The 25,733-nt window shown below is 43.2% G+C and overlaps 1 protein-coding gene across 2 annotated transcripts in view; it reads left to right on the top strand.

Moving 5' to 3' along the window:
- Positions 1-25,733, top strand: part of PTPN5 (protein tyrosine phosphatase, non-receptor type 5) — a 131,560-nt gene that overhangs the window by 60,492 nt on the left and 45,335 nt on the right. The window contains exons 3-6 of one of the 2 annotated variants that reach the window (XM_025202106.1): positions 7,415-7,462; positions 16,418-16,599; positions 17,567-17,686; positions 20,364-20,447. In XM_025202106.1, coding sequence (XP_025057891.1) covers positions 16,438-16,599; positions 17,567-17,686; positions 20,364-20,447 — 366 coding nt within the window. In that variant the 5' untranslated portion in view covers positions 7,415-7,462; positions 16,418-16,437. Of the gene's footprint in view, positions 1-7,414; positions 7,463-16,057; positions 16,600-17,566; positions 17,687-20,363; positions 20,448-25,733 lie in introns of those variants that run through there. The other variant, XM_025202107.1, reaches the window with a different exon arrangement.

Here is a 25,733-nt window from a genome sequence, read left to right as displayed (position 1 = left end):
CTGGTGCCCTCTTCTTGCTCCCAATGTACTTGAAAAAGGACTTTTTGTTGTCCTTAATCCTGGACGCTAGCCTGAGTTCCATCTCTACCTTGGCCTTCCTAATAGCCCTCCTACACACCCGGGCCGAGGAGGAGTACTCCTCCTTGGTGATAGCTCCTCTCTTCCACTGGTTGTATGCCCCCTTTTTAGTCCTCAGGCATTGCTGAATGCCCTTGCTGATCCAAGGGGGTTTCGGACTACTCTTATCCCCCTTGCTTCTCTCAGGGACTGTTATCCTTTGGGCCTGGAGGATCGCCCCCTTAAAGATACAACCATACCTCATAGACTCCCATCTCTTCTACCTTCTGGGCCCTCAGTGCCTCCCCCACTAGTCTCCTAAGCTCATTGAAGTTGGCCCTTCTGAAGTCAAGGGCTTTAGCCTGGGTGTAAGCCCTTGACACCCTGCGTTGGATAGTGAAATCCAGCAAGTGATGAACGCTATTGCCCAGGTGGTCAAGGACCTGCAGTCCCCTCACCAGGTCATCACCCATGGCCAGGTCCAGCAAGGCATTGCCTCTAGTGGGGCTGTGCACTTCCTGGATATGGTGAATGTCCTGTAATACAGCCAGGAACCTATGTGAGCAGTCAGACCTGGCTGTCTGCTCCTCCCAGCAGATGTCTGGGTAGTTTAGGTCACCCATGACAATAACATCCCTTGACCTACCTAACTGCCTCCATAAGCTGACTGGAGAAGTCCTGGTCAAACTCTTCTCCCTGGTTGGGTGGCCTGTAGTAGACACCCACCATAAGGTCCCTTTTGCCACACCCCCCTTGTAGTTTGACCCAAAGTGTCTCTGCCCAACCCTCCTCTAACCCGAAGCTAATCCTTGATGAAGTGAGGTGCTCTTTGACATGGAGCACAACTCCCTCCACACCTTTCCTCTCTGTCCTGTCTCTTCTATATAGATGTATCCCCAAATGCCTGCCGCCCAGTCGTAGGTAGGGTCCCACCAGGTTTCTGTGAGGTCTACTAAGTCTGGGTTCTTACTTGCAATCAGTAGGCACAGTTCCTCCTGCTTACTCCCCATACTACGAGCATTAGTGTAGAGGCACCTGAGGCCTCCTGAGGGTGCCCGTGCCTCCCTCCCACTCCCAGGACAATTGTGGCCCCCTACTCCCAGGACGTTGAAGCTTACCTGGGCTTCCCTTCCTCTTGTCACCCTGCATGCTGGTGAAGCATCCTCTCCCCTTGAAGCGGCCCGTTCCCCCGGCAAAGCTAGTTTAAAGCCCGCCGTACAAGATCAGCCAACCTAGAGGAAAAGATATGTCTGCCCTTAGGGGAGAGGTGAAGCCCATCCCACCCCAGCATGCCCTCCTTACAAAAACATGGGTCGTTGTCAAAACACCTGAAGCCAGCCTCATGGCACCAGCTCTGAAGCCACCGGTTAACCACGTCAATGCAGGCCTCATGATGCCTACCCCATCCACTTCCTGGGAGAATGGAGGAAAATACCACCTGGGCTCCCATCTTCTTCAGTTGGTGTCCCAAGGCCTTCTCAGCCATGCTATTATGCTGAGACATAACAGCTGTGAAACAACAAAAAGGGGGCCAGGCCTATGCCAGCCAGTAACTGCCAGGACTCCAGTCCTGGACAGCTTGCTCTAGGGATGAATACCCCCATGGTATTATCCCACTGAAGGCCTTAAGCATGGCTCAAAACTGCTAGCAGGCACAGCTGGAGTTCAGCCATACAGCTAGGTTGCAACAACAATTAAAACATGTTAGGCTCTCAGCCCTGGCCCAAATCATGCTAGAGCTCACCCTGGCCCAAAGCAAAACTGCCAGACTCCAACCCTGGTCAGTGTGCTCTAGGGATTAATACCCCCAAGGTATTATCACACTCAAAACCCAAAAAACAAAAGGGGAAAGATGAGAGAGAGAAAAGGGGTCTCAAACCCCGAGACAAATTTTCTTTCCTTGTAACTCTATTCACAAAGCTTGAGCTCACTTGTCCAGTTACAGTGGGGAGGGGGAGACCCACCAATGGGGAGCAGTTTCTCTGGATCCCAGTTCAGCTTTTCAGGTCTCAGCAGCCCCAGGAGAAAGAGACTGGAGCCTTAGTTGAGTTGTGCCTATATACCTAGCATAACATCACCCAAGCTTTTCCAATCGGGGCTTTCCAGCCTTCAGTTTTTCTCTCTCAATCAGTTAATTTAAAACAAGAACACTGCCCAGTTAACCAATTAGGCTAGGGGTTTAATCCCCACCTTGCTTACATGACAAGAAGCCAGGTGTCTTATTTACAGTGAACACAGAGGGGTTTCTTAAAAAAAAGAAGGCATGAACAGAAGGGCCTGTCTGCCTCAGATATCGGTCTAGTGCAGTGCAGTTTCTTCCTAAATTACCAAGCCATCGGAGAGGAGACCACATCTCAAATACAAAAAGCAAGATTATAGGACCAGGTTCTCTTCACTTCCAGTTGCTTTGTCACAGCTGGAAACTCCTTCATTGTAAAAGAAACCATTCCACCTCCCCCACAAGCCTAGCAGGTCTCCTCCTTCAAGTGCAGAGCCTTTTGACTGGCCTTACCTGTATGGTTCTTTTGCTGTCTCGTGGACCAGGACAGCTTCAGAAAAAAATCTTTGTTTTATTATTTAATTTTGCTGGCAGTTTTCTCAATAAAGTTAGTGTTATGTTAGCTCTCTTGCTTACTGGCAAATTACTACTCTCTTTGTAAAATCTCATTGTAACAGGTCCATACCAGCTTATGATGCATACTCTAAATGCCTCAACTGCCTGGGAGAATTCCAAATTCCCAGGAAAATGCTCCTTCTGCAAACATACAAGGGCAGGGTGGCTGGGCTGCAAATCTTCCTCCTAGATAAATCTAAGACTCCAATATCAAGCTCAAAAATTCAGGATCCCCTTGGATATTTGCCTTGTCAGGGTCAAAGCACACAGGCACAGGCTCCTTATTCTACGCAGAGTGCACTACTCTGCCTTGTGATTAAGGGGAGGCAAAATGTGTCTCTAAATTAAAAGGAAGTGGCTGGGGGACTTTGGAGTCCAAAAAACCTGTTTCTATGGAAGAAAAACCCTCTAGCTGTCTTTTCCTCAGGATTTCTATTAAGCAGTGAATTTGTGTGTTATTAAGGGAATTAAAGGTTTGTGTTTCAAAAGAGTTCTGATGTGTGCAGGAGTCAGTTGTTACAAGAACACACATTTCAGAGCAAACTGCTCCACAACAAGTACGCTTTGAAAAAATGTGCTGCTGAACATCTTAGGAGAAGGAACAGAACTCAGGGTATGTCAATATTGTAGAGCAGTGATTCTCAACCAGGGTGCCAGGGCACCCAGGGGTGCCATGAGATTCTTTGAAGGGTGCCCCAAGATGGGAGGAGATAAGCAGATAAATTCAGGCTCAAGGCTCAAGCTCAGTCCCTGTTTGCCCATTCTTCTGCTCCCATGACCCAGCCCCTCTGCAAGGAGGTAAGCACTGTAATAAATTAGTTTTTGAAATGGGGTGCCACTCATTTCACAGAAGTTATGAAGGGTCTAAGAAGGTTAAGAACTGCTGTTGTAGAGTATCTTCAGGTCCAGATTTCTCAGATGTACCCCCAAGTTTGCGAAATCTACCTGCAAGCATCCATACTGCAAAGCTGTATGTGGCTTTTGTAGCCATGTCTGTGCTAGCACTAGGATTACTGGGGTCTTGATGCCCCTTTAACTTGAGCCACTTAAAGAATTGGTTTGTACCATGTTATGAGACAGCTTGTCTCTTCTTTTTGAGCTGCTGCATAGAACTATCCTTAGCCCACATTTAACTGGGGTATTGTGACTCATTGCGTTCTTTGCTTCTTCCTCTTCCAGCTGGTGCCAACCCATAGATCCAACATAGGTGACGCTGGTACCTCCTGAGGTTACACTTATAGTACAGCAAAATGCAGAGATGGTGAAGGGTATTTCTGGAGCAAGCGGACCACCTTAGGAATTTTCCATTGTCTGCAGGGTGTGGCGCTCGGCAGAGGAGTCTCGTGACAGGCCTGTACCCGCAGGCTGCAACCAACCAGGCTGCCTGCACATTGCATCCCCCAAACCAGAACCATAGCATTATATTAGAGGTGGGGCAGCTGTAGTTATCTCCAGTGGTTATAACATTACTCTGGGAACTGGGAGAGTAGACCTCAATCCTGAGTTTCACCTCATTCTATTGAGGTTACTTTGCAGAGCTCATTTTATCTCTCTGTGCCTCAGCCCCCATTTACCTACCTCACACAGGTGTTGCAAACATAAATATATCCTCCATGCTGAGGTCTTCAGGTACTACAATAACATAGGTATAATATAATTAATTATATATAACTAAGAGCAGGCACACACTATTTATTCCAAGGTAAAAGAAGGTAGGGCTTTACCACACATCAGTAGGTAGTTTCTGTCCTCATGCCATAATTTCTACCTCGTCTCTTCAGGTTGCAGGTTTTTTTGGGGACAGGATTATCTCTTAGCAGGTGCTTGGACAGTCTGGTACAATAGAATCCTTGTCTTAGTTTGGCCCTTTAAAAGCATTTGTACACATGATTGCACCACAGCGCCAGGCGCATATATTTGTATAAATGGCAAAATGCGCGTCAACGTTGAGAAAATGGCAGCGGCGCACTTTTGAACTAAAACACATTGAAGGTGTTTTAGTTCAAAAGTGCACCGCTGCCATTTTCTCAGCAGTGACGCACATTTCGCCATTTATACAAATGCATGCAATGCTGTGCTAGGCGCGTCAGCTTGCATGTGAAGTAGACTCAGTTAATCAAGTCTGCTCTGACGCGCCAGATCTCTGGCATGTCGGAGCAGACAAATGTATGCGTATAAAAGCCCTAAGTGCTATCGTAATTCAAATAATAATGATAAATGTTCATTATTAAAATCTTAGGATGCTGTCTTCATACTAGAACTGCATACCAATACACAAACAGCGGGTAATTCAGGGTTCAGTTGTCCTCAGTTTTCATGGGAGCAGTAAGAAACAAGTGTCATTTCTATCATGCCTCTTCAAGTTGTTTTCAACTTTTTGGATTGTCTTTTTTTTCTTTATGTAACAGAAGGGGTCGGGGTGCTTCGGTGTTTTAGTTCACGTGATTATGTTTTAACCCATCATCAGGCCGTCTCTCTATGCAGCACTACTCTGTTACTAGGAGGTAGCTTAAAACGTTTTGGACGGCAGCAAGAACATGCCTGGGATGTTGTAATAGTCCATTAAAAACATGAACCATCTCAGGGCTTGATTCCAAGGTCATTGAAATTAATGCAAAGAACAGGTCCTCAAGATCTAACAACACAGATGACTGGTTGTGAATTGGCTCAGGCTTGCAACTCACTGGCTGGCCAGTCTCCTTCACCGACAGTGGGAGATGAGGAGGAGGCAATTTTCCTTGCCAACTGATATTTCATATTTCAATCCCTTCCTGGCAACTTGTGATCTTGTTCTTGCTTCGGCCCCTACATATCATAAGAATGGGCCTGGATGAATGTGAACATTTCTTCTGACTTCACCTCTTTTTCTCCCCTCCCACCCATCCCAGATGAAGTGGCAGGTGGACTGAGTGGGAGCAGTGTGAAAATTAACACAGAGGGAATGTATGACTCAGCATTCAGCAGGGAACTGCTGAGTATAAAGTCAACTAGTCTCCTCACACACTTTGGCACAAGGCTCTCATTCCCCCAGAGATTGGAAGAGGCCATTCTGGTTGGGACTGCACAGCCCACCAGTGGAGAACGAGCTGTGTTTGTTTTTTAAAGCAATGTGTTTTAATAGAGAGAAGGAACACAGAGTGGTTCAAAAAGTGGATTATCTAAACTTCCTTTGATAGAGGACAGGAGGATCAGCCTTGTGCTTGAGGAGCTAGACTGCTACTCAGTAGATGTTGATTCAGTGCCTGGCTTCTCACAGTCTTCCCATGGAGCTCTGGGCAAGCCACTTACTCTCTCCAGACTTCAGTTTCCCATTTGTGAAACAGAAAATAATACTTTTGTTGTCTAATTAGACTGCAATCAGTTCATGGTAGAGGCCATCTCTTACTATACATTTGTAGAGCACCTAGTGCCACAGCGCCTGATCTCAACTGGAAAATCCAGGTGCTGCATTATGCTACCAATAGTCCCTGGGCATATTAAAATGTATGCTTTTTAGAGCAAAGACTGTGACTTCATATGTGTAGTAACCGTATAGCACCTAGCATGCTAAGACCTTGATCCTGACTCAGATCCCAGGGCATTACTGAAATAATAATGATGGTGGTGATGATGACAATGATAATTCGTTAACATACCATTAATGGACTGACAGCACAGTGACACCTATTACTAGAATCCTGCTGTCTGAAATGCTGTCTCCCATTCATCTAGTACCCAGCTCCCTCTTTGCTGCTTCCTGTGTGCAAGGCAGAGGAGTGGCAGGTGGGTTAGGGAGGAGATGGAACAGAATATCGGTAAACTTGATTAGCTGGATAAAGAATGACAGGTAAAGAATTAAACAAGAAGAGAATGAGAATGCTACCAGCAGGTACTCTTGATATTTTCAAGTCTAATGTCCTTTTTTTTCCTTTAACCTCTGCAACCGCTATGTCTTGCTAAAAATGTTGGGTTGGTTTTGTGTTTTGTTTTTTGGGGGGTGGGGATTTTCCTAAACAATTGATCATGAGCCAGGTTTCACCCCAGAAGTGGTTGTAGTTCACTGAGTGGAGAGAGTGATTCCTTTGACATAAACACTAGAATAACTGCATGCAGGGGTTTAGGTTGTTAGGTTAGAATAATTGAATAGTTCTTTCAGATACATATGTACATTTCCTACTGAAAGCCATAGATTGTAAAAATGATTTGGACTCCCTCAGAATGAACAGCTGTATAAAATACAAGAGCCCCTTATTGTTATTTCACTTTTCATGTTGCTTTTAATCTGGCATTAAATGGCTTCACAGTGTTTTCCCTCAATATGGTTTATTGGTTTTTGCTTTGTTTTTCCTTCCTGGTAATTAGATATGGACTGAAGCAATAGTCACAACTTCTAGCATCCCTGGGTTTAAGAAGTGGATCCATATCTTATGTCTGTTCCTGCTCTTACTCACTGATAATACTCACCCAGTATGCTCTTTCAACAACACCGTCATAAAAATCATTCGTGGTTCCCATCATTGCACCATTTCCATAGTCTATAAACTGTGGTCAGTGCCATTTCTTAGCTTCTTCCTAACTGCCACTAATATGTGACAGGAAAGAGCAAAAGAGTCTGTTTGAGCTCATGCACAGGAATTTCTGGGTTGCTAGCTACTTTTTGCCTTTCGTTTCTTGTTTTTTGCAGTGCCCAGGTAAGTATTTTTGCAACTATACAAAAAAAGTTTTCTTTTCTCAAGCTAACAAGTTGTATGTTTATTCTTTCAGAAGGGAGGAGCGAAGCAGATATTTCTCCAACAATAAGCTGAAGAAGAGGTAAGTAGGCACTTGATATCGTTTTACGTTAAAGTCTTATGTTTATAGCCTCAAAATGTGTTGTAGCTGAAGAATGTGCTGTGCAATTGATCCCTTGCTGCTGATTTGTGTCCCAAGATCTGAGCTCTTATTTAAAAAAATAGCATCCTCCTAGCCCTTTCTGGTGGTATAGATATTTGGAAAAGGGGAATGGAACTGAACTGAGACAGATGAAATTAGATCTTTCAGAGCCTGCTGAGAGCCTGAAACAGTGGCTCTGAAAGTTACGAACTGCTACATTCCTCCAAGAGGTAGATGTTATCTCAACCTTATCTTTTTCAGTTGTGATAATTTTAGCAGAAACCTTCGACTAATGTGCATTTCTTGGCACCTCAAGCAGCCACTTGGGATGCTGTAAGTTTCTATTATATTTTCCACTTGGCTAACCAGATCATCTTCTTCCCTGACTTCCAACTTCTGGGGTGCCTATAAATATTGTCATAGCAAAATGTGAAGTATTATTGAAAACTGAAAATGTCAGGAGAGCATAAAAATAAATTCAATTTAATATTAAATTAAATAACAGTTTTCAGAGGCTCTTCACCTCTGAGAATCAGGTCCCAGGTGTAGAAACTAGTTCACTTTTGGAGAGTTTTCTTTTTCTCTGCTGTATGACAGACCACAGTCAAAGCCTTAAGTTTGGATTAATTATCATTAAGTCATATTTTATTTCTTCTATAAACCCCACCATCATCTTTTATTTAGACTCCAAGTGGAACAAAGGATACAGCTACAATTTTAACTCACACAAAGAAGTCTTGGGACAGTTCCATTGACTTCCACTTTAATATCAAACCTATTTTAGAATTGCTTCACTGACTTAGAGAGCATAGCTGTGCACAAGCGGGGATGTGTGGACTTATACAAGTCATTTCCTGCTTTTGAAGCAGGCCTCTTGATGGTTTCCTGTTACTGGCGAAGGACATACTGAGCGCACAAGTTAAAAGTTTGGGCTCACTCCAGAGAGAGAGTTTGAAATGTTGCGTCAAGAGCTCGTTTAACTCTGCATAACTTGTCCCCTTTCCCACTGTCTGATTCATATTGTAATGGTTCTGAAGTGCATGTCACTTTGCATTCTACTACATTTTCTGAACCAGACCTCTAGCCTTGTTCCCTTGTCCAGCCTTTTTATCCAGCTACTTGCAGCATGTCAGGCTGCTTTAAATACAGCAAATCAGTGAGAGAGATACTGGGACCCTGATGAGGTTGCATGGAAGTACCTTATGTTGCATTGTGATAAGTAGCATATGGAAGACCTGCAAATAGCTGAAGGAGTCGTAGATGTGTTCTCAAGCCAAGAACAGCGTTCCCACTCCTCTTGACAAGACCTGTTAGATCTTGAACAAAAAGCAAGGCGAGAAAGTGATCTTTTTTGAATGGTCAATCAGATCTATGTGTAATAGCAGCAACAAGACATCTGCCATTTATAATAAATGTGTAAGGACCTTCCCATTTTATATAGGTCAGATATAAAGAAATTTCATTAAGATTGCTGAGCTGTCTGATACCAACCCGTCATTTTCTTGGGAAAAGGGGGAGACAGGGATGAAGGCATTTGCTACACAGAAAGCTGTATATGATATGCAATAAGGCAGGTGTCCTCCTCTTATGCTTTACTCCTCCCCACCCCCGAAGCCCACCACAGAGTGAAGAGATGCATTTTTTTTCAAGGTGAATGACTGGCTCATGGGCTAATTGTCCCACTTTCCTTTGCTGTCTGTGTTTCAGGTGAGAGAGAGAATTACTTGCTCCCTAAACAGTGTCATCCTCCTAATGCCCCACAGAACCATACCTACTTCTGATTCTTTGCCTTGTTCACCTCCCCCTGGTTAGAGCTGCTTATCCATTATAAGACAGTTCAGTGCAGCTGCTATCACCCTGCAAAACAGAATCTCACTGGCAAGCACCGTTCCTTATTACTTGCAAGAAGATTCATTAGATGCATGAGAGGACAGTGTCAACAGATATCACCTGCACACAGAATCAAGGTGAATAAAAATAAGTAACTATTTGGCAGGCTGCCACATATATAGATGCATCGACTATTCTTTGATCACAGATTTACCATGTTGCAAGCCTGGGGCCCAGTGACCAGGACTTCAACAGGTGGCTGAATGTTGACATCTGAAGATACATTGTGTGTGGATCTAAGACGTTTATCTAAAACATTGCTAATGTTCCTGGCATGAAAACGTGCCAGTATGTTTATGTTTTAGACAACTTCTTCACATCAGTCTTCTCCTTATAGGGCAAATCTCATCCCCCCACCAGAGAAAGCAGTAAGTGTACTTCATGCAGGGTGTAAAGGGCATTAAATCTTTCCACTAGCAAACTGAAGCCAAGGATTAGTACAGTGAACTACCACCTTACGGTGGCTACTGCAGCCTAAAGACTTGAAGCAGACATATGTCCCATTCATTGTTTACTATGTTGAGGTTTTGGCCAAAAAATCCACTGGCCATACGACCTGCTCTTTTTCACATTGCCTGTCCTCAACACTATTAGAGAGGAAGAGAGTATGAAGTATCAATCAGAGTTTCTTTGCTCGAGCTCCTTCGTCTTCATGATATGCATTTGGTCTTCTTCTGCTTTTCAGACCTTTCAGCCCCAAGAATGGAAAGCAATGTTTTCCTCTATGTGACTTGGCCTTAAGGAAAAGATAAACTCAATGTTCCCTGCTCTCCTAGGGCACTGAGGCCACTTGCCATGTTGTACACATTAGGATGTTACAGACTGAATAAATGCAACCCACTGTCAGTGTGAGAAGTATCACACCCACAGAAACTGTCTGTTAGGTTCTTTGGGTTTTGTGGTTTAAAAACAAACAGACAAAAATCCTTTTCTATAAACCCCAAGTATAAGATTCCTGAAGAAATGGCATGATGGATGTGAGGAAAAGCTTAATGATTCTCTAAATGTTGGTATTTTTATGGATATACGTCATTTTATTTCATCATTATGCAGACTTTGGATGGGGAAGATCTTTGTCCCCAATGCATATCTCAAAATCCAAGTATATGTAGAGTTACATCAAGCTCTTGAGTCCATCCACAGAAAAAAGGCACAAGGTGTCTGCAGCATGTTTGGCTCTGGAGGGTTTGTGTTCCTTCCACTGAAACCATTAATGTAAAAGATGAATAAGTCAGACCCTGGGAGTTCCCTGCTGTCTTGTGCACAGCAGCATAAGCATAATACTGTACAATTGAAACATTTATCCTCTCAATCATGGCACATATGTTTGTTGCTCTAAGGCATCATTATCTTACTCATCATTGCTATAGCTGCCCTTTAGTTATGCAGTCAGGAATCTAGTGCTCTACAGTATGTGTCTTCCTAAGAATAGATTTAATTTATCTTTCTCTCACCTACCATCTCCCCATTTATCTATACATTTATCCACATGCAGCAAGAGAGAGACAAATCTCAAGGAGAACAGTAATGAAATGTTGGGGTCATATGGGCTTAGGGGCCTATGTCAAACACTGAATGGCGTATGAAGAACCATCCCCTAAAAGTGGATTATTCTATAGTGGCACATTCTAGAGTTGCTTCTTCCTCTGCAGCTTCTTTTGCTGGTAGCCAGTTTTAGGCAGGATGCTGGACTAGATGGGCCATTGGTCTGATCCTATCTGGCAATTTCTTTTTTTTCTAAACTGAAAGGATGGTAGTTTGGATTGAGGCAATAGAAAATACTTGGCTTATTTTGCCATTTCAAGCAAACTATCTGCTACCAGTATTAAAGAGCTCATAAATGGTATTAGTGACTTAAAAAATATTTTTAACCCAAAGAAGTTTGGTAGTGAGCATAATCATATGGTAGTGAAGAAGTACCTTATGGTATGTGATCCAGAATCTGTGACCCAGAATTCAGGATGATAGCTGACATAATAAGTTTTGGTGAAGCATCTTATACAAACGTTGAATACAAACAGCTATGGTAAAAGAATGTTATGGCCTCAAAATCAAGCATTCAGTAATTAAAATAGGCCAGAATTTAGACTGCCCATGCAACTTTAATTCATTTCCCTTCTATGCATACATAATAATAATAGCCTTGCTTGTCATTACACAGGAAGTCTTTTCCAGAGCTTGGAATGAAATCCAGCTTTCCTGAGTCCCTGTCCACTGGAATAACTGCATGAGAACACCTTTTCTAACTTTACAGCTCTGTCTCATTTACTATCCAGCCTCTTCACTGGATAAGGCAAGGACCTTTTAATAAATCATAATAACCATTTAATTAATAATTGTCACGCACGTGCTGCACATTGACAGCAGTTTAATTCAAGATATGCTTTAGAACTGATTTATTTCCATCAGTACAGAACTTTGAGAGGGCACTCTTTCATAAGTTGAAAGCTGGTTTATATTAGTTTGTATGCACTGAAGTGTTTTAAATTGGTGCAAGTCCTTTGTACAGAAAAGGCATAAACCATAATTCACATGCACAATGCCAGGTCATGGACAAATAAGGTTATGTGGTTGATCTTAATTATGGCATTCTATAGCATTTGAATTCTTGATATTGAGTGCCTATACACATGCTCTGGGGTATGGGGAGGGGGTAATTTTACTGAGTGTGGTTCCTAGTGAGCCATTCTAATTAAATCACCTCAGCGTCACATGTATTAAGCCCCTGCAAGTTTAAAAATGACCACAGGACACTTTAACTAAAACCCATTCGACCAGCTTTAGTTAAAGTATCCCAGTGACCATTTTTAAACCGCTGGGGGCTTATACATGTGACTCTGCAGCAATGAAGAGTATATATCTAATTAGAACACAGAGCAGACTCATTCCAACCCATTCTAATGTGTATAGACACCCATTACTAAAATATGTACATACTTTTCATATGTAACTTCCTAGGTTTTTAGATAGCAAGGTGGAAAATATAAATGGCTACCATCTGGAACTATATTGGCTCTACACATAGGTTATCAACAAAGATTAAATCTGGGACTTTTAGACCTCTATCACATGAGGTTAAAACAGCTAAAAGCAGGATTCCTGACTGTAGACAGGAATATACTCCTTTGGTTTGAGATGGCAGAGTCAAGCATGTAACTTTTACACATTAATTCTGAAAGGCAGTGTAGCTGAGTGGATTAAACTCAGGTCTGTCAGCGTTCCATTTCCATTTTGCAAGAAGTGACCTTGTGCAACCTCTCAGCTATTCCTTCTACAAAATAAAAAAATGATACTTGCTGATTCTGAAATTTGTGAACCCTTGGCTTCTAGCTCAGCATGCACATCCAAAGTTAGGCCCAAGGTAATCACTGTTGCCTTAGCTGTGTTATGTATGGAGATCTAGCTCAATGCCCAACATAAAGGCAGCTCACTGGGGCTTAAAAGTGTGGTCAGTGCAACTGAGCTGTAGGAAGGATCTAGGTGCATTGCTCAGTGCAGGTTAAGAGAGATTAAGAATCTTTAGAACATAGTCAGTGCAGACAAATGTTTGGAGATTTTAGGATCAAGCCTTAATAAACTGACATGGTCCATATCCAGAAGGAAAGCCAAGACTTATAATTCAGTCAAATCTGAATGCATTTTTACCAAGATAGCAAAGTCACCTTTCTGACTTTATAATTTCTACCCTTCTAAATGTCACATTCCTGTCGATGGAGCCTCCTTGTTCTCTAAGCTTGTTCTTGAAAATGGCTGTAGTGTTTTACAGCCTGAAGTAGATTGCAAGCATGGGAAATTTCAGCTTAAACTACTAAAGGATGGCACAGCTGAAAAGAGGAACATATATTTAGGGCGACCATATTATTGTTAAGAGGATCTGGGATGGGGTAAGGGAATCTGAGACAGAGGGGCCAGTGCACGTCCTTGTTCTCTAAGCTTGTTCTTGAAAATGGCTGTAGTGTTTTACAGCCTGAAGTAGATTGCAAGCATGGGAAATTTCAGCTTAAACTACTAAAGGATGGCACAGCTGAAAAGAGGAACATATATTTAGGGCGACCATATTATTGTTAAGAGGATCTGGGATGGGGTAAGGGAATCTGAGACAGAGGGGCCAGTGCACGCACATCCCCAACCCCACTTATGCATGCACACACACACACGCACATACACCCCAATCCCAGGCGCACACATGCACACACACACCCCTGACCCCACACCTCCCAGGAACCCTGATGGTGGGGCGGGACAATGCAGGGGCCTGTGGCTGACCTTCATCTCCCATGCACAGTCCCTGGATCTGGCTGGGAGCAGCCCCTCCCCCCTGCCACCAGCAGGCACCCAAGACCGCCACGCACAGCCTGAGCATCGGCATCGGCATCGGCCATAGCTGCAGGGCATGACGCTACCTGCAGCGGACAGCCATCCCAGCCCACTCCCCTGCCTCCAGCCAGTGCTCAGCAGGAGCCATTCTGGGCACTGCAGGCAACCACAGCCTCTGCCTGCAGCAGCCAAATCCAGGACTTTTGCTTCAATTTATACCAACTGGCCAGGATGCTAGGGTGGCCTGAGAAATCTGGTACTGTCCCAGCCACTCTGGGACGTATGGTCACCCTACTTATAGTGTAAGCATTTAGACAACCTTCACTATAAGCATCACTACTAGCAATTACAGTTTTGAATCTTGTGTCCACACTGCACAGAGCTGTATCAGTGCAAGGCTATTGCACTTGGGTAAGTATCTGGGGAGCAAACACAACTTCTTGGCTCTGGACATTCCTGGTGATTTTTACAGTTGCTTGTGGGATACTGACTGGAAGCCTGGAGGATATATAGTGTTAGGGGTCAAATTCCTATGATCCTACCAACTGTATTCCATAAATCTTGGCTAGGGACAGAAACTGCACATCAACCAGTATAAGTGATCAGAAACTGGTTCAAATCTGTAACACAACAGAGATTCAGTGCACATAAACTGTTTTCAAAATAGTGGGTGGACTAGCCTTGGCCTTGGCCCAAGGTGCCTGCTCCAGCCAAACAGGGAGACTTCTGGGTTGGGCCACTGCAGGCATGTGGCTACATTTCCAGCATCAATGTCTGTTCACTTGCTTATCAGTTCAGTCTACACAGCTTAGACTAACCTGCAAAGATTGAATCGAGATACACAAGCTTTTACTTGGTCAGTGTGGTAATATTACATGTTTTATTGGTGTTTCTTTATTATAAAATGAAATAGTGATTATGAAAACAATGGGACTGAATCATGGTGGGCTAATAATGGCAGTCAGCCAACTAGAATCAATGTGTGCCTGTGTGTGTGTGTGTGTGTGTGCATGCTGTGCACTTCTTGAGAAATAATTGCACAGTGAATATGCAAAAGAGATGCCAATGACCAATCAGATCTCATGGAAATGCACAGCTGATTTATAAAAACCTGTGTAGTTCTGAGTCAATTATAGTACAGCATCTCTGCCCTCTGGCCAAGGCAATTCCCTTTCTCTGTCATCATTTATAGTAATATTCATAAATGGAACAAATTGACTGGAGATTTATTGAGAACTCATTTGAAAAATAGTAACCCTGAAAGGCTGAGCCACTCCAGAAGTAGGTGATAAGTACATTTCAAATGATTCCACCCAGCCTTTCAATTGAAGATGCTGAGTGCCCTGTACAGGGGCCTAGCAGCCTCATTCCCAAATGAAATCTGTGCTCGGGCAGGAAAGCTGAGACCCTGGTAGGAAGCTGGAAGCACTACCCAAACACCTTGTTCTCTCAAGCAGGGACAGCATAAGAGCTCCACCCTGCCTTCCCTTGTGTAGGAGGAGAAGAACAAGCAGAGAAATGGGAATAAGAACTCCTGCTTCTGCCTATCCTTCCATTACTTTATTTAGAGAAGGGAGACAGGCTGCTTCTATAAAGTCTTATGCTGAATTTTAGGTCACATCTTTAGCTGGTATAAATACACTGTTCTGTCTACCTTGGTAGAGCCATGGCCAGTTAGTGACCACTGAGGATTGGACCCAGGGTGACAATTCCAGGACCATTAGAAAAATAAATAGTAAAATAAATGTTCTGTTTAAATCTTATAAAAGCAAGCCACAATGATAGCTCTTCTGAGGCCTTTATCCTGTGTGTATGTTTATGGTTGTATGACAGGTGTAAGAGGCTGGTCTTGTTCGTGGGCAGTCTCAGAGAATCTCTTCTCAGCAGTATAAATTAGGAGTAATTTCACTGAATAGGCCTGATTTTTCCACTGCTTCACAGCTTGTGAATTCATTTACACCTATATAAAGTAGGTGAAAAATGCTATTAATATAGGGCTAGTCACTCTGATAGTGGCATAAATTAGTTTAGCTCCGTTGAAGTTAAAGGTGCTACAGCAACATTAAGCAGTACTGAGAGCAGAATCCAGGCCAAAAGTTCTTGACATAAACAGGCTGCTATTATTATTATTATTATTATTATTATTATTATTATCATCTACTTGTGGTTTATGAGTTGGGAGACCCCAACCAAGATTTGTGCCTCCGGATCCAAAGAGACTGCCTTGAGAGCTTACAGTCTATGTAGAGAAGGCAGGCAAAGAGGAAAGAAAAGAAACAAAGGCAGAGAGAGAGAGATGAAGTGACTTGCCTAACGTCACAGACCCTGTGAGTGGCAGAGTCAGCGGTAGAACTCAGTAACTGCTCCTTTTTTATAAAAGAAGAAGAAGAAAATACAACAAAAAGATGCAGCAATGTAAATGAGAATTTATTAACAACAAAGCCAAGGTTCTCTACCTCCAGAAATAAAGGGAAAATAATTTATCCTCCCACACGTCCTTTTTCTGACGAAGGTAGGTGAATACTGCCGCACTAATAGAGTGTGACGCTCGAATCTCGAGCTGCACTTACTGATGCAGAACTGAGAGGCGACCAACCTCTTTGCAAAAATAATAGTCCTCGCAGTCTCCGCAACGGCTGCAGGGTTCCACTGCTATTCATTCCCTGTGCTTGTCATTTGCATTTGAAGGTCTTTCCAAGCCAGCAGCGATGGAGTCAATGGATGAAACTGAAGGACCGCAAGGACAGCAGAGTGGAAAGGAACAATCCCGAAAAGCCTCACAGAGAACCCCGCAGCCTGGGTGGGCTGCCTGGTGGGCTGCACTCAAATCTGGAGGGAACGTGTGCTTGTTCGCCCTCTCACAGATATTGGTAAGGTGCTTTGTAGCTTGCTCAGAGGTGAAACCCTCATTTCTAAATACTTCCTTGTTGCTGGGATTTTTCCCAGCCGTGCATTGTGAGGGCCAGCACCCCAGCTGGTGTATATTGGCATAGCTGTGTTCAAATCAGTGGTATTCTTGTCATTTCTACAACTGCCATACATTGCAAACCACCCTTTGCAACTGCAACTGGACCTGTGGCTATGCCAGCTTTCTAAGCACCCTTCCCTTTAACTGCTCTTCTGCAAATGCCCCTTTACCAGCCAACCAATTGCTGTAGCAGATATCACAATGGGTAGTACTGGAGAAAGTATTCTGATTATGGAGTGTGGAGTAGGGATGATGGGGTAGAGTTAAAGTTCTGATGTGTGGTGTGTGGCCAGGAATTATAATGTTTGCTCTTCTTAGTGGCGAAGGAAAGCCCATGTAGATCAGACAGCTTTTAATATTCTTAATTTACTTGCTTTTTGTCAGTGTGTGTCACTCTTGTTGCGTGTGTCATCCCTGAGTGTGTCAAACGGAATGTTTTTTGTGTCCATACACATGCATGTATGTCTTTTTGTTTGGTATGTGCTCCACTGGATGGATATAGCTGTTTGCAAGAGTGGCAGCATGATATGTACATTAATAACCCCCATGAAAGGGTCAGAAACCAAAGGGTATCCCTTACAGTGTTGCCTTTTTTAGATTCTCTGGGGCAGACCCTCTGCTGATGTAAATTAGTAAGACTCCATTTAACTCAGTGGTGCTAGACTGATTTACATCAGCTAAGAATCTGGCCTCTGTCTTTGTATCCTAGTTAAGCTGCAGCATAGAAAATACCTGACTTCTTAAAGGGAAAATGATGATCAGCATAAAAGCAATGAGAACTAAATTAGTTAATTATGCAGTCTTGAAATGAAAATGAATGTTTGTCTACTGAGGAATGCTCATTATGTATTATCTGATTGATTGCACAGCTTCTCTGCATGATGTTATGGTACAACGGTTACAGGACATTCCCAACAGCTCAGAACGCCTTTGACCTAATGTCGAACTTGCTTATGCCATTTGGACAATTCATGTCAAATCCAGGGGGGGTAAGTTCACTTATTCCTCTCTATTAAGTAGAAGGCTAAGGTCAGTAGCCTTCAAGAATATTTTTTGATATTTTCTTGGATGAAATGTATAAAACACATACTAGATAGCATGTTGTTAATTCTCTGCTATGCATCTACTGGGGAATGGAAAAAAACTTCTCTGGAAACAAATACATAAAGAATTAATCTTTAAAAATCCATCTTAGTTTTCTATGATTCAGTGATGAAATCAGTGTGATTGAGTTTTTATACCTATTTGAAAAGTGTTAATGACAGCACAAGAAGCAAGGCAGTAGAGAATCAAATCCATAAGATTTACTTCACAGGGACAAGCCAGAACTCAATGTATGATGGCAATTAAAAAGCTTAGATTCTTCAGAAGCTGAGGAGACCACATAAGGGTCACCAGAATAGTTTCAGAAGTGGGCCAAACTCTGGCCTTGTTTATATCCATGGCAACACTCTGGAGATCGTGGGTATAACTGACTTGTAGTTTCACTACAAATGTGCTTTAAATCAGTAGCCTCATCATAACCAAAATGTAAATGTCCTGATTTTTTTAAGTAGTGTTAGAGCGATGCTGTAGCCGTCACCCATAAAAAGACTCGCCTCTTCCTGATTTTCTTTTTTTAAAGTCGTTTCTGACTGTGTCTGTATTTTTTTTTAAATTGCACTGGTATAAAGCTACTCAAGTATGAAAACCCCAATGTATTTTACCAATGTAATATGGACTTTCTACCAGTGTGACTTAATGTGATGAGTTATAGTTGTAATTCTACTGGTGTAATTTTTTTAAAGAAATAAATAGAGCATTAGTTAAATGAGGGCTTTGGGTACCAGATCCTTTAAAAATCAGGTCATGGATGTTTATCAGGTGGGAGTTTGGACTCATGGCACATAGCCTCTCTGGGGGTAGGTGGGCAGTACGTATAGGGAATTGGTCTCTCTGCATCATGTGGTTAAAGTACACTTAGAGACTGCTTTCTGGGTTTGCTAAGCAATGTACATTACCCCTCCTTTTATTTATTATCAACAAGTATGTCTTATTGGACTTTTCTCAGTTGGATTCATTACGCATACTCAAAGCCCCTCATACAGTGGGAGGTACTCACATTATCTGCATTTTGTTGCTATGGGTCAAATCACAAATGGATCATCTCTCATGGAAATGTCCAAACTTAGGGGTATTTGAATAAAAGCAAGCTTCATGCTGGCTCAGCATGGAGGAAGGAGATAATTAGAATGAAAAACAATGAAACCATAAGTCAGATCCTATCCCACCTGTCAGGCAGCAACAGGGCACTTATAGGTGTTCATGTGACATTCTATTCCACCCTCCTTAAGTCTGCAAAAACATTAAAATATCTGCTTTTGTAACATGCCTTCATTTTAGCCATAAAGCTAAATCACAGAAAGCAGTGTGGAGGACGACCCATCAGCATTAGAAGTTTTTCAGTGAGTTGGGCAGGATGGAATAGACACTTAGACAGCTATTCTACCATTTAGGAGCCTACATGGATTTAGATATCTAAGTGCAATCCTATTCCACGCTGCTGAAGTGATTGAAAACTCCTTAGCACAAAAGGGGAGCAGGTCTTGCTGCTTTGTGTAGTCTTAGTCTTAAGGTTCAGAAGAAAGCACTTAACAAATATAGACGTATTGATGGCTTTTCAGGGAGGATGGAACAGGATTACATTTAGACTTCTAAGTCCATTTAAGGGCCTAATACATGGAACAGGACCTGGCCAAAAATAGAACAGGTTCTGGCCTTGTATATCTGCATGTACACAGATGTTCATGTACGTAATTGATTATTACTTATTAGAGTACTATATTTGTCTTCAGATGGTTATTTGAGCTAATTCCAGAGCATATTCCTTGCCTCATTTAGTTAATAGGATTTTGCTCACATTCTTGACTATCAGATGGAGTAAAAGTCACTCCTTGTATAAAGGGCCAGCACAGTGGCCATGTGTGAACCATGTGTAACCCCCAGTAGGACATGAGGGGTACGTCAGCATGACTTTCACTCAGGTTGCTGCAAACAGTCATGACATTCCCTGTATTGCATAAAACAACAGCAACAATAAAAACAAAAGTCAAGGTTTCTGGATCATAGAGTTTGTGCTAAAGAAATACAGTAATGGGAAATATTTGTGCCATTTGCACAATGCCAAGGAAAATGCCATTTATTAAGAATACTCAGTCAAGTGAGTAAAATTAAAGCCATTCTCTTTGGGTGAACTTTATCCCTATGCAGAGGAGATAGCACAAGTTCTATGTACCTATGTACTACTTATACCCTCTTCAGAGGGATAGAATTATACCACTTGTGTAAATGAAAAACGGGCACAAGCTGCAAAATCAAGATGTGGATCCAGTTCTGGATTTCAAGAACTCATGGGTTGAGGAAGAGGAGCCAGCATTTCAGAAGGGACCCATGATAGCAAAACCTAGCTAGATCTGGTTTTGGATAGATCTGGTTTTGGATTTCAGATCCAGATGGTTTGAAAGCCATCTCTGCGGACAAAAGGAAAGCATGATTAGTTTATATGGGAAATCCAGTAATTAATACAAAATGATTAGCAGAACAATATGTGCAGTCACTCACACTTACTGTTCTATCACATCCTTTAAAAATGCAGTGTCAGTTATTGTCATCTCTACTGTTTCACAGGATCTGACAAGAGATGGGAGTTCTGTGATGTCATATTTCCTGCTATCTTTAATTTCTTTAGGACTGTTACTCGTAGGAGCTCTGGTAAGCAACAATATGAAAAATTCAGTGTCGTTACTGAACAATGCTAAACGTATACACACCTTCTTACCATAAGTTTTTATAAGGTGTCTCATTTACTATGAGTCGTTGATTTTGAAGTAATAACTTTGGGGCTATTTCCAAATAATTACTGCATGCTTTATGTAGCGAAGTGATGACTGCATTTTCCCCCTATTCATTTTCCTTGATGAATTGGTGATTCATGAGAGACTTTTATTTCTTCCACCCACAAGAGGAGAATATTCTTACATGGAATAGAAACGATGGAGTCCAGCGAAGAAAAGAGCTAATCTTACTGCCATAGGAGTTGATTGTAAGGCACCCATTGACTGTAGTGGCAACAGGATTCAGCCCGGAGCACTGAAGTATTTTGGGAATTAAGACATAACGATATGTAGGCCAAGGCCTACCTGCATAGCAAAATCAGTAGTATAATTCTACTACGTTAACTCTCAGCTATCAGAGAGGGAGGGAGAATGCATTGTGCCTTCCTCCTGGGCTCTGTAGCTGGCATGAAGACAAGTGATGCTTGGGAAATGCAGGGAGAATGCTTTTTAATTTGTGGAAAGTCTCATTGTGGTACACACATCACCAGGATGCAAGTACGTTTTCATGTGAGAGAGAGGGAAAGAAAATAGAGAAAACATAGCCATGAAATATGGAAATGTTGGTAGAATGTGGCTTCATATTCTGCCATGTGCAGTGTACCTTCTGGCAGGGAGGAAATAGCAATAGTTAACATACATGTAATTTGAGTGAGTAAGCATCATAATGCAGTGTGTACCATAGCTGAGTTCACTCAGGGGCAGTATGCTGGCAGAGGCTTCTGCTTAATGTATTGAGCTGAATGTATTTTTTAAAGCCATTCACAAAGCATGGTAATTAGTATTAATGCCTCCATTATTATTATCATTAATGTGGGCAGCGAGGTTATCCCAGCTATACAGTTTTCTACCTTGCTGATGCTGCTGTTCTTTCACCAGGTGCATTGTGCAATCAAATTAATACATTTCTGATGAGTTTTGTAATTGCAAGTATTAAAGTACAAGAACGGGATTCATATCCTCAATGAACTGTATGAATTTTAGGATGTGTCACAGTGAAACATTCCACACTATAAACCAGAGGGCTGTGATTTCCTTACAAATCTATCTTAATCTGTAGCTGTGTTGAAATATTGTGGAACTGGTTTATCGTGAAGTTGTGTTTGTCACATGTGTTAGGTTTTAGTGAAAGTTCACGAAAATCCCCATCTTGTTCGTTTACCCCCATGATGCTCAACCACAGTCCTGCAGGGTGCCACACAGTGTTATCAGTGTTAGATGTGCTGTGCAAACATGATTCACAAGATAAAGCCAGAGATTTCAAATAAGAATGAGTTCCTATGAATTCATAGCATTAAAATCCTTCTGACCTACTGTGGTCTTTCTGAGTCCTTTGCAACAGAAGACCTACTCTGTTATTTTTCTGTAGTAAAAAACCAGGTCAAAACTATGAACTGGCATTTTCTGAGACGTGTCTCAAGTCTAAAAATGTTGTGAACCATTGATTTACTCCTGTGATTCAGGAGTGACTCCATTCAATTGAGTAGAGTTTATACCAGGGGTCAGCAACTCCAGGCACGTGTGCTGAGCACGGCACGCAAGACCATTTTGCAAGGCACACCACCGCCAGCCTGGGCTATAGGCAGCTGCTGCCAGCCACGAAGCCCAGGCTGCTCCCAGCAGGCAGCTGGGCAGCTACAAGCCCTGCTGCAAGCAAACTGGGCTCTGTGGTTAGCAGCAGCTACCCAGAGCCTGGGCCGGTTGCAGCCAGGAGGCTGCAAACATCTGCTCCGGCATTAGCTCCATACTGGCGGGTGCATGTGCACCTTGGAGCAGACAGTGGGTGAGGGACCTGAGGCAGCGCAACCCTGGCCTCTCCCCCGCTGCTGGCACAGAGCTGATGACTGGGTTCTGGAGCCCGGTGCAGCTGTTTGTAGCCAGCCTGGCCTCTGGGCAGCTGCAGCAAGCTCTACAGCCCCGTCATCAGCTCCATGCTGGCGGTGACTGCACGTGCACCCCAGAGCGGACAGCAGAAGGGCTGTGCTGCCTCAGGCCCTATCCCCACCGTCTGCTCCGAGGCACGCGTGCACCCACTGGTACAGAGCTGATGCTGGAGCCCGGAGCAGCTGTTTGCAGTCTCCTAGCTGCAGGTGGCCCAGGCTCTGCAGCTGAGCCCGCCTGACTCCTACCCACTCGGAGCCCAGCCCCTAGGATGAGGCTGGCCCTGCCCCTTGCCAGGAGCGCAGCACCTTTGTGGGCTTAGCTGTGCGGCGTGGGTAGGTGGTTGGGCTGATGGGCAGGCACCAGGCCAAGGCCTCCGCCAGCTGTGCTGCAGCCCGGGGGCTGGCTCCCCAAGGAAGCACAGGGGCTCAGGCGGGACCGGGGCATTGTTGGGCCGGACTTTGTCCAGTGGCCCAGGAGCCCGGCTCCATGCACCCACGCATCTGGTTCTGTGTGTTTGTCTGCCTCTGTCTAGTTCTGTGTGTCTGTGTGCACACACGTGTCTGGTTCTGGATGTTTGTGTGCATGTGTCTGTTCTGGGTGTGTTCTGGTTCTCTCTGTTTGTGCATGTGGTTCTCTGTGTGCGTGTGTCTGGTTCTCTCTCTGCTCTCCTTTTGCTTTCTCTCTCTCCTCTTTCTCTTATTTGTGTTTTTTCTCTCTCTCTCATTACAACATGCTCAACAAAAAAGGAATACACAATGACAAAGGCAACATTTATAATTATTAAGTATACTAATATGCAGTGCGTCCTGCCATGTACCTCCCCACCCTCATTTTGTTTTTCTGACATGCCAGCACTCTGGCAACTTCCAAGGTAGACATTGTGGTTTTTTCAGCAGTCCGGCCAAAAAACGTTGCCTACTCCTGGTTTACACTTTAGGGAAAGAGAACAGATTTGACCTACCCCAGTCATTTGAAACATTGAAGCATTCTGAAACTTTTGTATAACAATGCAGCATTATAACAGAATTCCCTTTTAATCAAGTTTTCTAGAGGCCATAGATTGTAATTTGTTTTCAGTTAACAGGCACTCAGGCAGTGCGTAGTTACTGCATAACCATGAATTTCACTAGAAGCAGTGTGCGCTCCGCAAACATAGAGGTCACAGAGCCTCTCTATCCCCTGCAACTCCTTCTCATGCTTGGTAACATGGGATTTACAGTCTGAAAACATCTGCTGTTGTAGGCATTTGCAGAACAATATAGCGTAAATAATAATTTTACTTAGCAAGAAATTTGAAAATAATTGCAAACAATGGGCTTTGGCAGGGCTTCTAGAGCCCTAGGCTGTGGTATAATGTGCTATTTCACAAATAGGTTTCTCTGTATTTTTTTTACCCCAGCTCATCTCAGACAAGCTTCTTTCAATTGTTCCTCATGGTTCTTTAATTGTGTTGCTGCATGGAAAAGGATCTGCATAGAGAACAGGCTAGAAGGGAATATCTTCTGGGCATATGGGTGCGTTTATGATGAAATTACCTTTCATCAGAAGAAAATCCTTTCCACTGTTGTCCCAGTACAATAAGAGACCAAAGGGAAGCAGCTTATTAAGTGACCAATCTGACCTATGCTTTTGTTTCACTGGTCTCTAAGGACCATTGCAGGTACAATATCATTGTGCTAATGTGCCCCTGACATGCCTCTTCTTGCTCACAGTCCAGCATTTCCTCCTCCAGCCCACATTAACTTCATATGCTCCCTGTTCTTTGTGGAGGCAGCAAGGAGTTGGGGAAATTCACTGTACTTATCATGCTGACTTGCTTGTACTAGAGGTATTCCCCACAGGGAGGACACTCATACCTGCCCCACTGCCCCTTTGCACCCACTAGACTGTAGAACAATTGCTACAACCTAGGCTGTCTGGAAACAAGGCTGAGTCAGTCCCTCACTCTTCTGAGTGCTGGAACCTTGGGTGCCATGCAGATGACACCTTGAGGTTAAGCCCCCGTGAACTGTATGTATCTGTGTTAAAGACAGACTGAAATCCAGACCCCAGCTCTACTCCAAAGACTGGAGGATTCCTAACCCTGTATTTGTTGCATAATTAACCCAGTTTGTGATGCCGGGTGATAGAACACGGGTTCTTGGCCATTGATGTATAGCAGTGCTAGGATAGAGAGAGAGGCTTTTTGAGGGATGCACTGGATCCTTCCTCACATAAGGGCCAGCTTTTGGCTAGACACTTACCACTTCACTAAGAGTCAGCACAAAGCCTCTTTAGCACTGACCACCTGGGCCAGGGACAGAAACTGTACGTTAACCGATAGAAGTGATTGGAAACCGGTTCAAACCTGTAACACAACAGAAGTTCAGCGCACATAATCCATTTTCAAAATGGCCAAAACCAGTTTAAGATAAACCTGGATGGATGTAGTATCAGACTTCACTGATTGAGGTTGAATCAGTTTATTGAACTTCTGACCCAGGTCCTGGAGCTGTAGTTTCAAAGCTGCCTATTTATCTATTATTTATTTATTTATTTATCATTTCTTTAATTTAAAGGATAAATTAATTTCCCTGAGCCTCCTGGTGATTCTTAACTCCCCCGTCACCTACTGCTTAGAGAAAAGCTCCCTTGTTTCACAGACAAGTTCTATAGTCCTTCAGATGTTCAGCCTACTAAATCACTGGCAAGCACACCCAGTGTGGCCAGCCAGCACTGCAAAGGAGTCATAGTGCGTAAGTGGTGCAGGGGTGTTGTGCTCTGCCCTCTGCATAGGGGTGAATTATAATAATAATAGCTCCTCTGTACCTCACAAGAGGAGAACTAAATTCCCTAGTGTGAAGAATTCAGACATTACAGTAATGGGACTCATATATGTACCAGAGCTAGAATTATGGAAATAATAATGGACTCAGATCTTTAAGCTTCTGGCTAATCATCCCTCAAGCCCAATTTAAAAGAACACTCTTAGTTCAAATTTGACCCCAAATTGTTACAAAGCATAAAGCCAATAGTAACACTTCCCTGGTTTTTGGTAATTACAATGTCAACAGATATGTTTAAACAATATTGGTTGTCCCCCCAACCCCCACATTCTTGCAATGTCTTTTAATCAAGTATTGAAATGTTCTGCTGGCTCCTGAGAACCTCATGTTGAAGCTGGATGCAAACAGAAGCAACAACTTGCTTAATTAATTTTCATTGTTCAGGCTGAGAGAAATGCAAGAAGGATGACTGTGCTCAGAGGGAAAACAAAATGGCTTTTGAAATCTTAATATTC

The sequence above is a fragment of the Alligator sinensis genome, unplaced genomic scaffold (assembly GCF_000455745.1).
Source record: "Alligator sinensis unplaced genomic scaffold, ASM45574v1 scaffold983_1, whole genome shotgun sequence".
In the NCBI taxonomy this organism is placed as follows: domain Eukaryota; kingdom Metazoa; phylum Chordata; order Crocodylia; family Alligatoridae; genus Alligator; species Alligator sinensis.
Note: the sequence above shows the minus strand (reverse complement) of the source record. Positions and strands in the feature narration are given on the sequence as shown.